The 13,098-nt window shown below is 36.4% G+C and overlaps 1 protein-coding gene across 7 annotated transcripts in view; it reads right to left on the reverse strand.

Moving 5' to 3' along the window:
- LOC148645583 (inositol 1,4,5-triphosphate receptor associated 1-like) overlaps positions 1–13,098 on the reverse strand; it is a 40,094-nt gene that overhangs the window by 23,375 nt on the left and 3,621 nt on the right. For all 7 annotated transcript variants that reach the window (XM_088611101.1, XM_088611100.1, XM_088611099.1 and 4 more), the window contains 5 exons: positions 12,166–12,868; positions 11,212–11,356; positions 8,965–9,002; positions 1,405–1,534; positions 685–832 (listed from right to left, as the gene is read on the reverse strand). In XM_088611101.1, coding sequence (XP_088467227.1) covers positions 685–832; positions 1,405–1,534; positions 8,965–9,002; positions 11,212–11,356; positions 12,166–12,868 — 1,164 coding nt within the window. The remainder of the gene's footprint in view (positions 1–684; positions 833–1,404; positions 1,535–8,964; positions 9,003–11,211; positions 11,357–12,165; positions 12,869–13,098) is intronic.

Below are 13,098 nucleotides of genomic sequence, written 5' to 3' on the forward strand. Positions count from 1 at the left end.
TGAAACATACAGTAAAAGGTAAGAAGAAAAAACATAATGTCTTAAGATGAGGAGTGTGCTTCTTCAGCTCCTGTTTTTCACTCCTACTCTAACCAGTTCAGTAACGTACTGTACATTTACAAAACAAACTCCAGAAAGCAGAAGTCTTAGTTTGGTAGGAGAATGGAGGAAAAAAACAATTACATAATTTAAACTAAAAAAAATATATTCAAAAATAAATGTTATAAAGAACCTTGCATTATAATAAACAGGCATACATACTTTATGTACAATAGGTAATCAGTTTCTGTCATAACATATGGTAATATTAAATAAATTCATGTACATTTATTTTTACATGTATTATTCAGGTTTTGTCGTTATAGAAGTATTTCTTAAGTTTCAATTTCAACAGTATTATTGCATAGTGCATTGTCATTCAGACACTGGGAACTTTAACTGGGCTTTTTATTGTTAGAAAGCTACAATTAAAAAATGCAAAATGTTTGACAGTGGCCAGCTGTTTTATTATGGTGTTGTGCGCTGGAATGAGAAAGCGTGTATAATGTTTTTCATCCAGACAATAAAACTAACTTTTTGAACTAACAATGAAAAAACACTTTTTAACTCAACTGCATTTCCAGCTAAATAGAAAACAACACTGAGGTCTTAACTGAATCCTATTTTATAAACAGAAGAACTTACCTTTCTACATCTTCATCTGTCTCTTTACATTCACAGTTGTCAGATAAGTGGTTCTGACATCTCCCCTGGCTGTGATTAGGTGACAATTGTCTTACACAACAGCTGTTTGTCTGTAGCTCTGTCTTCAGGAGCTCCAAAGCCAATGCATCTGTTGGAATGATGAACTAGATTTATTAAACACAGCAGTTACAGATTTCTGCATGACAGGAAGTGACTGTCGCAGATTTTAAAATGGAGACATGTCTGAGCCAGTGAAATGTGGTTACTATGAGGACATAGCAATCCTGAAAAAGCTACAAGTATACATTTTAATTAAATTAAATTACTGAATCAGTAGCAATTTATCAACAAGTAGTTCCAGAAATAGAAGAAGATGAATAAAATCTCAGACAACAAAATACAACAGTTTAAAGATAGTTTTTTCAAGTCAATTTTCATTTTAGGGAGTGTGGTGTTAAGAATATAAGGTAAAGCTTTCTTTGAATTAAGCTTTATGTAACCTCCATCACACCTTTAGTATTTTTTATTATATTTGGAACAATAGTTATAAAGGGTTATGAAAATTATGAAAACATTTTACTGTATGTAACCTCTAAAAAGATATAATACAGGCTAAATAAACCTATTTCAAACAGTTTACTGTTACCCTCTGCCAGATCTGTAGGAATCACTTTTGGACAAAACAGGTAAACAGAACAATGATTTGCACAAATTGTGTACCTAGTAGAGAAGTGTCATGTCTTGAACTATCCTTGGTGATATAATGCTGCCCTGAACAAACGCTGAAGAAAGGATGTTGGATTCGTGATGGTCGATCATTGACACAGACAGTGCAGGAGCTCTCTTTATCCTGATAAAGAGAAAATGATATAATACTCGTTCACATAATCTGAGCCCCGAGACAGAGCTAAAGCAGAGTGCAGAGATAGTGGGTAATGTAGGAAGATGGATAAAAACAGATATTGTAAGAAAAACTCTTCAAGGATATGGTGGTGTTTACATTGACTAAACATACGTCCATCTTCTGATTCTGATACTTTATATATATATATCCCATGACAGATATTTGTATTCCCGTTATACAGTGATTATTCTGCAATGACTTTTGCCCTGTGACATGGTATGTATTTTCTATAGTTTGTCCTGCTCAGTGTCCTGTATCAAGATACAATAAGTTACACAATAGTTAAATGTATTTTTGATATGTATCTTGGCAATAACTCCATCCTAGGGTTGTTTGAATGTAACAATTAACATGGAACATAACCTAAGAAGAAAACAATAAATAAGAACACCCATCTACTGAAAAACAATCATGTTGAATTAAAGAGTGTTATCAGTTAACCACCATTCAAAGATCGATAAAGACCTAAGGAATGGGCATATGTATATATTTAGAACTACAAACAAGCCTAATTCTTTTCTGAAACAAACAGAGCTGTCAATCAAAGGTATTTACATTGTCTACCCAACGGAATTCAACTTTGGCATGGTTTGATTTCCACAAAGGAGAGAAACTTTTTCAGATATATTGTATTCCAATTATGTTTTGGATATTAAAAAGCATACAAAATGAATAATTTCAATTTCCATGGCAGTCCTTGTGATGCAAGGCAAGAGCATTCCTCTGTAGACCAAAGACAAGTTGTATGAAAGCCTTAACAGGCAATGTTAAATCAATGAGCTGTGACAAGCATGAATTATTTTCTTTGGGAGTTTTAAAAGGGTATTATTACCATAATAAAGGATTAATTCTTTGTTTCAACAGATTTTTGACCAAGAGCTTTGAAGGCTCAGGACCAGTTTTATATACAGCGTCTCTTTTGTATGGCTGACTTGAAGTAAGAAGTATAAGTCCAATTTAAGAATTGGTCTAGAGCAGAGGGAATGTATTGAGGCAATGTCACCATCAGAGTTGTATAGAAAGCTATGTTTTCATGGGTCCATAGTTCGATCTAGGAGCACACAGTCACATTCCGCAGAACTCTTAATGTGCCATTTATGCATCCAGTGCCCATAGCAACAACCTTCTGTTTGGATCCAATTTAGGAGCTTCTGGGTTTTTCACAGCAGGTCAAAACAAGGTCGAAGATTAGATATTTATTCCAGATGGCGGGTTCATCACACGTCTCCCCCCAGCTGCTGTGCTGTCGTGCTCTACGAGGGCTTGGGCACGTGTCAAGGATGTTTTCCAGGACACCAAGCAGCGAGCTTGGAGATTTGGGAAATCTCCACTCAATTGGTAGGTCAAGGCTATTGATCATGAGGACAACATCTGTGTGTGTTGCTATATCACAGGGCGCATTTTTGGAAAAGTAAGACTGGCCTGCCCTGGTAACCATTCCATTTGTAGTCAGTGTTTAGAAGCTCAGAAAGGGTCACTGTTCTCAGTGGTGGTGCCAGTATGATGTAGATGTAGAGTAGACTTAGATTTGGTCACAGCCTCCATTAGCAGAAATATTTGGCTGCAATAGTCAGAACGACTGCATTTATATAGCACTTTCATTACCAAAGAAAACCAAGTGTTTCACATACAGCTCTGGACACACTTCACCCACCACTGAAATATAGCACTGGGGTGACACATGGCAGTCATTATACTGTATGCCAGCATCTCTGCTGCACAGCAGGTCAGATGGAGACATAAGAACATACAGCATTTACGGAGACTTCTGGGAACACAGATTGGTCAAGCCCAGAGTGGAACTGAGCTAGGACAGCAGGGTAAACAGGCTTACACCTGCAAGCAGAGTTGTGGGATCTTTTAATAAGCAAGTAGGTGGGACCTCTAAACAAAGACAGTAAACACCAGAGGTCATTATATCAGCTTAATGTGATATATGTCTGTGTCCATGTCTTTCTGCTATGCTCCACCTTCCTATTGTGGTTATGGTCATTGTGCTAGCAATGCACTCCCCATGCTCTCTTTTGAATTTGTACCCATAATGCACACTTTTCATGTTATAGCTGCAGTAGGCCAGCCAACCTCACTTTATCCTATATACACAGCATGCATTTTTTGCAATTTAGCTCATGTTAAAATGTACACCTTATAAAGTTAACACTCATGAAACATAACAGCGTTACTCGTTTCACCTCCTTTAAATGTTTCCAATGAAGCACTGAAGCCCAGTCAGAAGTATTTAAGGAAGGTGAAGCGTTTGTGTACTGCAAACGTTTACTGCATTTGAAAGTGCCTCTTCCAGGAGCCTGCCAGGAAAAGGCTGCATACATAGACTGGTATTACATTTGACAAGCGAGGAAAACCCAATAATTGCAGGAGGTTAAAAACAAAAACCTCTAGGCCTAAACTGTAAACATCTCTGTTACATTTGTTATAGTGAGAGAGCTATTGTAAAACAGACCACGGGCTGCTCCAGAAAATATTTTGGCCAGATAACTGGCATGGTTACCAAGGGCATACCCAAATATTAGGAAACTTCCTGAGAGAACCAGGCAGCAGAAAGTGGCTTCTAATACTAATCCATTAAAACCTGTTGAGGAGATTCCACAAAATGCTCACAGAACCATTTCTGCTGGGGGTAGGGATGTTATTTGGGAAGAAATTCTCCCCTTAATACAGAGTTTAATGAAAGAGGCTCCCCATAACTTCAATCCAGAGGCAAGGATTTGTGGAAAGGCAACAATATAATACGCAAGTGGGATCCCCACACAATGGAACACAAGGAGTACCCCCACCTGGAAAAAAGCCAACAGAGCAGAGAATCCTGCAAGTGCCGAATTTGCTTGTTGTATGACATCAGAGACTGCAACTAATTCAGCTCTGTACTGTAGTTCCTCTTGCACACAGCCAGGGGATCTTTAAGTGAAAATCCACAAATCTTTAACAGTCTGCTGGGCTCTGACACGTACAAGTCAGCAACTTCTGCTTCTTTGGCGACACCCGTCAAGAACGAACCCACAACCTCTGCAACTGTGCTGCAGGAACTACAAACATCCTCTATCACAGCTGCTTTTTTGCCACATACTGTAAAGCAAACAGAAAACTGCCACAGCAAACTAAGTCTGCAGATTTCAATAACACATTTTAAAATTGAGTTCAGTTGTAAGCTCACTGACACCCAAGTGAGTATCTGATGAGACAATATACCACTATGTCTTTTTTTGGACTGAGGTTCTGACCTAAAGGAAATGCCTACAACACTCAAACTTCTTTCTCTCTCTACACAAGCACACTTCTATAGGAATGCCCCTCTCTCAGTGCATCTTGCAAAGATGTGTATATATTTGTATGTTGTTTATCAACTTGGCCACTATGCCAAGAAAATAATAGATTTCATCCACCTCTTCCGAAGCACCCAATGCACTTAAAAACAGCAGGAAAAAAGAAAATATACATGGTTTCTTTCTTTTTTCACAAAATAAATCATGGGGCACAAAAAGAAAGATGTCAGTATAGTTTCCTGTACATCGAACAGTTTAGGGCACCACAATATGCTATACTGTGGGTTTTTTTGCAGTTTTAAACAATGATGTTGTTATCTTCTTTCCATCGTATGACAGCGTGCCCTTAAGGGTAGCTCTTAATGTTAGAAAACTGCAAAAGCAGAGATATCTGATACATCTGGAATTCACAAAATCACATTATTTTATATAATTTCCTGTTTTGTTGTACTTGTGCTGCTCAGTGAACAGGAGCCTGAGGGGCTCAGTACTGACTGTGTCTATTTTAAGGACATGTCAGCAACATAAACTTGGAAAGGATACAGAGCATTTACCCGCTCTTAGAGCTGAGGGGTCAAATGTCACCGTAAGGCAACACATTTAATTATTATTTCATGAGAAACTAAATGCTATAACCTCTTTACTTAACAGAATCTGTTTAAAATGTGGTTGTCTATAGCACACACAGTTAAATCAGGAATGTGGAAGTAATATTGACGGCATAAAAGAAAACAGGACGGAGAGCGTGAGAGAGATGGAGGAAGAGCTTTATACAAGCCCTTATGTATGAACTGACCCAGTGTTATAATAAATGAACTGTATTGTACATTAAGGAACTTTTAGCATTTATAATAATCTTTAAAAACAACTCATTTCCTGAAGATAAATGTCCATTCAAATACAGAAATACACATTTATCCTGAGAACTGTCTGCTAAATCCAAATGTTACTGTTGTCTTTTGGACGCAGTCTATTAACTTAAATCTACCAGTTCTCACTGCTGTGCGTCTCCAAACCAGATTGTGACGTATGGAAAAACAGAAGAAAGCTCAGTCACTGTTTTCCTATCAAAGCCTTAAACACAAGCATTGCCTTCAAGTACAAGTATAGAAAACCAACAGACACCAACTTCACATTTTCAGGCACACACATCTCCACCATGTATCCCTCTTTCCTGAGAAAATAAGGCTGTACAAAGCACATCATGTATTACTGTACCTTAACTTCAGCAGAAGGTCTCAGCTGTGCCTTTCAGAGTACTCAAACAAACACCAATTTCCAGCTTCCTTGGATTTGGAGATTTTACCTAAAGCTGAACAATTCCTAGTCTTTTTTTCCTCTTTTTTAAGCCAGCCTCTCTTTCACTCCTGGGAGCTTTTACCATTTAAGGGCAATGTTTCATCTGACTCTTTTGGCTGTGCAGTGGCTGCTTGAGAAGCTTAAGCAGAAGAATGATTGTGACCGCTGAAAAACTCTGCTCCATGAAAACCACTCTCTCCTTTTTTCAGTTTGAATGCAGTTAAGCAGTTCTCATCCGAGACTCCTGAGAGAGTGGAGAGAGGAGCTGATGTACATCTGAGCTTCCCCTTTCACCATGAATCACAAAATACAGCAAATACAGTGCCCTTATCTTCAAAAGAAGAAGCCCCAGACTTTGCATCTAATTAAACTGTTGCTATTACTATCTCCTGCACATCCCAAAAATTCTTAAAAGCACCTTGAGCAGAGAGTGCAAATTCTACAAGGCCTCTAAGCTACACATTCTAAATGAGTTTACTGATATTTCTTAAACAAAAACAAGCTAAGGTTATTCTTTGGTTCTAACTTCTAAAGTAACAGTAGTAGATCTACAATCTAACATGGAAAATGCATTCATTGATTGTTGATTCAAATGTGTCAATACACTGGGTTAACATAATCAGCATCAAACATTTCCAGCAAATTCCTTTCTCTGCTGATATACGTGAATTCATTATTTTTAAGAGGAGTGTTTGTGAGTGTAGGGGGGTGTTTGCTTTATGAAACTAAAAATAAATTGTTAAATAACTTAATCTTAATCTCCCAGGCTTCTGTTATCCTGATATAGTGTTTTTCCATTTCACTTGTAATGTTCAACTTTTCAGTGCATCAAAGATAGGTTATTATAGTCTGAATGTAAATTTTATTTTAAAGATGGATTTCTGTCAGCTGTCTTAAAAAACTTTGTAAAACCTTTTAAATGATTGCTAAACACAGGGCATTGCACTGATCAGAATGGTAAATTTTAGAAAAACTAACTGTACAGGTTTTTTGCATTCTTTCATAATTTAGTCAGCAGTATGCTAATTAGAAACTGGCTGTGTGGTTTTACATCAAGGGAAGAAACCGTCTTATTGATCTCTAGCTTTGCTGCTGGGGATAATAGTAACAATAGGTATTTTCATACAGTACATGAAATTAAATTAAGAAAAATAAAAGGGAAAAGGATTTAATTCACATTCTTAATATTACCAATCAAATTATTATCACTTACAACCAAAATTGAAAATAAAAACCTATATGTTGTCATTTTTCTGTTGTAATAAGTGGCCTGTGGTTTTCAATAAAACAATTCTTCTCTAAAATGAGCACTGAAAAGATGAAATATTTAAAATGTGCTATTCTAATTTTCCTCATCAAAATCTGTATACAGTCCAACTGTTTTTGCCCACTCACATCTAGTTTCTTTGCTCTGCTGTTTTTTTGCTCTTAACATGAGCCCTTCAAACCTGATCTTGTACCTGTAGACTTAAATTATGCTGTTAAAAGAAACATGTTTCGGCTGTAGAGCCTTCTTCGGGTGTGCACAAAACATTGTGTGTCTTTTCTTCTCTTTTCTGCATGGACTAAACCTTTACTTGTTTCTTAAAACATGCTTATTAAATCCCAACAACAGCTACACAATGTTGGTGTTTTCAGTGTCTTTGACAATACTGAAGTTAAACACGATGACTGAAATTATTTTTTACCTTGAGTTGTCACATATTGCTTACGATACAAACACAAGGGTATCATTTTTCCATCTGCATAACAATTCCAGGTTAGGAAACTTACTTACCTTGTCTACCTGATGCTGTAAATTCATTAAATGCCTTCATTTTGACTTGGTTAAATTGCTGTAACAATTTATTTACTTTAAGATCAGATAGAACAAAGCTTCAGATCTCTCAAAGTTAATTATTATTTCACTCTTCAGTGCTATAAGTTGTGTCTCTATGTCTTGTGTGTATTCTTTACTGTTTAAAAAATATTGTAAAACAGTTACCCCTTTCTTGACTTTTCTATGATTAGCAAAGATAAGTTAGACCAACAGTCTGGGACAAAATATTTGAAATGCTTGACACTACTGGTACCAATGAAACTGCTTCTTTCATTGACTTCAAGATTTTAGCTTCAAGATTTTGAAGACTGCTCTTAAGGTTTACAGTTCTGTGTGAGCAGTAAATAAAAACTGCAAAGAAACTCGATTCACACAATTAAAAAATTCAAACAATTCTTTCTAAATTTATCTAGAGTCAAAGGGTTTAAATTTTACAAATATATTGCCGGCGTTTTGCTCACTTCTTAGAAAATAATCCCCAATTGCATTTTAACACAGAAATGATTTCCAGATACAGTCTTTTGGCATTATTAAGAGAGAAAGTAGAGAGATATAAGATACCAGTTGATGAACACTCACAACATCTCTTAGTGTATAGAGTTTAACCTATCCAGCAGATACAGTAGCAAAAGGGAAAAGGTCTTTTTACATAAAAACTGTGGCATGATAAGTTGGTATGATAACAATTCCCACTGGCATTGTTTGTGAATTATGTTTTTTAAATCAGATATGCTGTTGTAAAAATGTTATTTTAAAGACAAAAGTCTAAGACAATATCTCATGATGTATATCCAACCACCACACATTCTGAAGTCTACAAAGCCTATAAATTCAGAACTAAAGTAAAGACATGTTTGTTATAAACTCTCAACATTCTCACTGGCTAAAAATTATTTGGACCTTTTTCTTTTTAAAAGAAAACACCTCAAACTGTCCAGTTAGTTTTACATTTTATTTAGGAAATGTTGTTCTCTTACCTTGCTTTGTCTTGTGGTGCTCAGGGAAATGATTTCACCTGTTAAAATAAAATCAGATGCAAAGTAAAAAAAATTCATTTGCATTTGAGCCACTGTCCATGCAAATTAAAAACTGTTTTAAAACCCATTTTTCTGATGACGCACCCAGAAAATTATGCAACCTCATTGGTGGCCTCATCCTCCACACATATTTAAGCAAGGAAAGCGCATCTCTTTCACCTCTTTTCCATATCTAAGGGCAACAATAACCTGGCAACCATTTGCATGTAGGGCTCATTCTCTGGTTAAAAATACTAGGCCTACAATGACCTCCTTGTGTCACCCTTCTTTTGTACTGATAGAAAGTTATTACTCAATGACACATCCAACATGTCCAGAAACAAAATTACCATACAATGAAACCCAATAATAATTATTACTTTATTTGAAGCAAAGATTCACAGAAGCAGTCTTAATGGTATATTCGTATTCAAGAAATCTTAGGAATTGCTACTAAAAGCATTTTTTAAATTCCCACCCCTACAAAACTCAGATATCAATGTCAAGTAACTGATTTTTTTAAGTTTACATGAGACAAAAACGGTTCATAAAGGAAAACACACTTAAAACAAAACATTATTAAAACTGAAAGACCAAATACAAGGTTATATGCTATGGGCAGACATCTTATTAGCAGATGATGCCTTTTTCTTTTTTCCACTTCTGTTAAATCGGTTCTGTTTATTTTTTAAATAAAAAGTATGTATAGACATGAATGTAAAGAAACATTGAGGTACACCTATCTTTTGTTAAAAAACAATGGATAATTCTGGCTCAACAAACACATTTAAAAATCTGAGTTTTAGTTTAAAGTAATTTTCTTTTTGCTGTGTTGCTAGGATGCATTTTCTCCTAAATGGAAGCCTGATCAATTATGCATATGCTAGGCTTAATATTTGCTTTTTTTGTTCCAGATGGAGGGAAACATGATAGTGAAAACAAAACACTCTTGGGTGACGTAAAAACAAAGCTTGCAATGCGGACAAGTGGCACTGTACAGTGTGTGAACTCTGAACAAGGGACATTCAGATAATTTCCTCCAGAAAGCAAGAAACAGAAGCTACTTATTTTGAATGTTCTGTGAAAGCTTGGAATGTGGCTCAGAAATCGAATTATTATTTTAGTAGTTAATGTTCTGTTGTGCTTTGTGTTTTCAAAAGGCAAAATCAAACTCTTTACACAGCAAACAGAATTAATGCCCGACAAACCAAGTTTAACACTTAAATTTATCCTTTTAAAATGATCAATGAGTCAAGGTTTGAAATAATTTAGAAGCTACTTTCCATGTAGGCAAGATTTCTTAATTTATTGCCTTTACAAACTGCAAACAACACCAGTGATTTGCACATTATATCTGAACATAGAAGTTCAGAGTTTGGGGGTAAATAAGAGTAGAGTGTGACTCCACATTCAAAAAGACAATAATTAACAGATCATTTGATTTTAGGTGTTGAAGGTATTAAAAGTGTATTGAGACAGTGCTGTAAAATATGTACTGAGAATTCAGATTAAACAGAAACACAATTAAATAGGATGCCTTTTTAATTTTCTTTGGCATGCTTTCAATTAACTCATTCAAAGCACTCTGGGTCATGAAAGGCCTTAAAGATCTCAGAGGAACATGTGTTATGTGATAAGAAAGTCCAACTGCTGACCCAGCTTTCCACAGGACCTTTGGGAGATTTGTCTTCATCTCCAATAGATGGCTTAAGCAGAAGACTAGCTGGATTCACTAAAGCAAACAAACCTCAATGCATCACGACTTCAGTAATGTAATTTCCTTGGATTCACACTCCGAGAAAATGTAGAGATGGAATGGAATGACATGCTCATTAATCCTCTCTTTGGATAGCTTTTATTGAAGCATTAAAGCAGAATTAACCTTTGGAATCGGGGGTGGCTTTAGACCATAATGATTTTATAAGGGTACTTTAGTTTTAATAATTAAACATATAGCTTTTATAGCAAACAAATTTGGTAACTCCTCATGTATCTGTAAATATAAACATTGGCTTTTTATGTTTGCCTTGAATTTATTCTTTCTTAGATTTTTTTTCACTCAAGCTACACTGAATTAGGGCCTGAGAGAATGATACTGGCAGAATGCCATGACCAATGAATGACAGGGGTCTCTGTGGACACAACAGGAAAAGAGCAGCCAAGGAAAACTCAGGCATTTAACAGCAGTTTCAAGTTATTTAACTTTACCATTTATAACATCACAAGGAGAGGTCTGGCAGATGGTGGTCGCTTTCGGAGCCGGACAAGTGAATTTCTCTGTATTGTGTGTCTCAGAAAAGGCCACAGAGGGTGATCCACCCGAAGACCCAGTGGGTGATCTGGAATCTGTAGGCTTGAGAATAAAACCAGTGGTCAAATGTTAGTTTACAGTCTCACTCCTCTTTCCCAGAAGTGTGAGTTAAGCACTTGGAACAAACGTCAGAGGCAGCATTCGGGAAAGAGTGCAAAATGTTAAGTTCGCATTAAGTGGCATTTCGTATTGTTCAGATAAACAGATAGTATCAGGCAAACTGAAAATAATTACTGAACTTGGGGAAAAATATTAAACAAAAAAAATAAAATAAAATGTAAGGATAAACTATGGCATTGACATTAAACAGAACTTCAGTGAGTGTGTCCATCTATTCGTCTTCCCCTGCAACAAGAACTAGTCTTTGTTTTATTTTGAAATTAAAAGAACTCTTTTCAAATACAGGCCTATAAACAAAAGAACACATTACAAATGTCATTCCTCCAGTATCATAATGTCATCTTTGCTCATGATGGAAAGATGTGCAAGGTCAAACATACAAGAAAACAGAACCTTCCTTTATATTACATCTCTTTTTGTAGACCATTATTGTTTTGTATAATTAAATAAACCTACTGATGCTCAGTAACTGAAGATATATGTCTGGTAATTACAAGCATACACCTTTGTAGTTATCTAGAGCTTTTAATTACCCTTTCCTCTCAAGCTCTAGACAGATATGTCAACATAATTCTGTACTGTGAGAGGATGCAACAACAGACAATATCTCAGAGGAACTGGCTTTGATTTTCATACACACGAAAGAAAGCTTTACATGATGCTCCTGGAAGTTATACTCTGCATTTCGGGATAGGTGCTGTGAGAGAAGTTTTAGGAAAATAGACAGATACCTCATTTTTTGCCGAGACCCTAGGCTCCAGCAGGTTGAACTGTATTTCCGCATTTTCAGCTCTTTCCAAAGCAGCTTCGATTCTTTCTGTCACTGCATCCAGTTTTTCCTTAGCAACCACAAACCTCTGCTCGCCAAGTCTGATGAGCTCTGCCACTTGGCTCGTCGTTTCCTCCATTTTCTTCAAGGACCCCAGAAAGCTTTGCAAAGCCGATTCTTTTAAGTTACTGACTTCTGGCTCACAGGTATCTGCATCAGCTAAAAGCAGCTTATTTTGTGCTGTTTTTTGTCCATCTTCCATGACCTTTTTTTCCGGTAAAACTGCTCCTTGTTCCCAGGTTGTATGGTTGGTGGGCACTGCCTCTTCGCTTGTTTGACCTCTTGTTTCAGCCTCAGGAACTTTTTGCTGAGCCTCCATTAATGACGCTTCCAAATGACACAACTTGCTTTCCATCTCCTTGATTACGCCCTGGGCTTGTAGGAGCTTTTCTTTTGTTTCTACACACACCCGAGTCACCTGAGCAGTTTCGTCTTTGGCTCTGATTTTCTCCTCTTCTGCTTTTAAAGCTCTCCACCAGTTCATAGCAGCCATCTTCTTTGCCTCTTTATTGTCTTTCTCAGCCTCTGCCAGCCCCTGCTCCTGCTCCAACACCTTATCCTCAGCTTCAGACTTCAGGACTTTCAGCAACTCAAGCTCTCGTATTCTGTCAAGAAAATGTGATTCTTATTAGAACTATAGTTCATGAAAGTTTTAGCCCAAGACTGCTTGAGAACTTTTTTTTTCGATTTTTCTGTCAAGCAAGCATCCAAAGTTATTAGTAAGATCAAATATAAAAACTGATTTAAACGAATAAAAAAAAAATCAGAATTTGATCTACTCCAGATCAGTTTTTGCTTTAATTATTATTATTGTGTAGACATTACTGGTCAATAC

Source organism: Lepisosteus platostomus, chromosome 18 (assembly GCF_059453375.1).
Source record: "Lepisosteus platostomus isolate fLepPlt1 chromosome 18, fLepPlt1.hap1, whole genome shotgun sequence".
Lineage (NCBI taxonomy): Eukaryota > Metazoa > Chordata > Actinopteri > Semionotiformes > Lepisosteidae > Lepisosteus > Lepisosteus platostomus.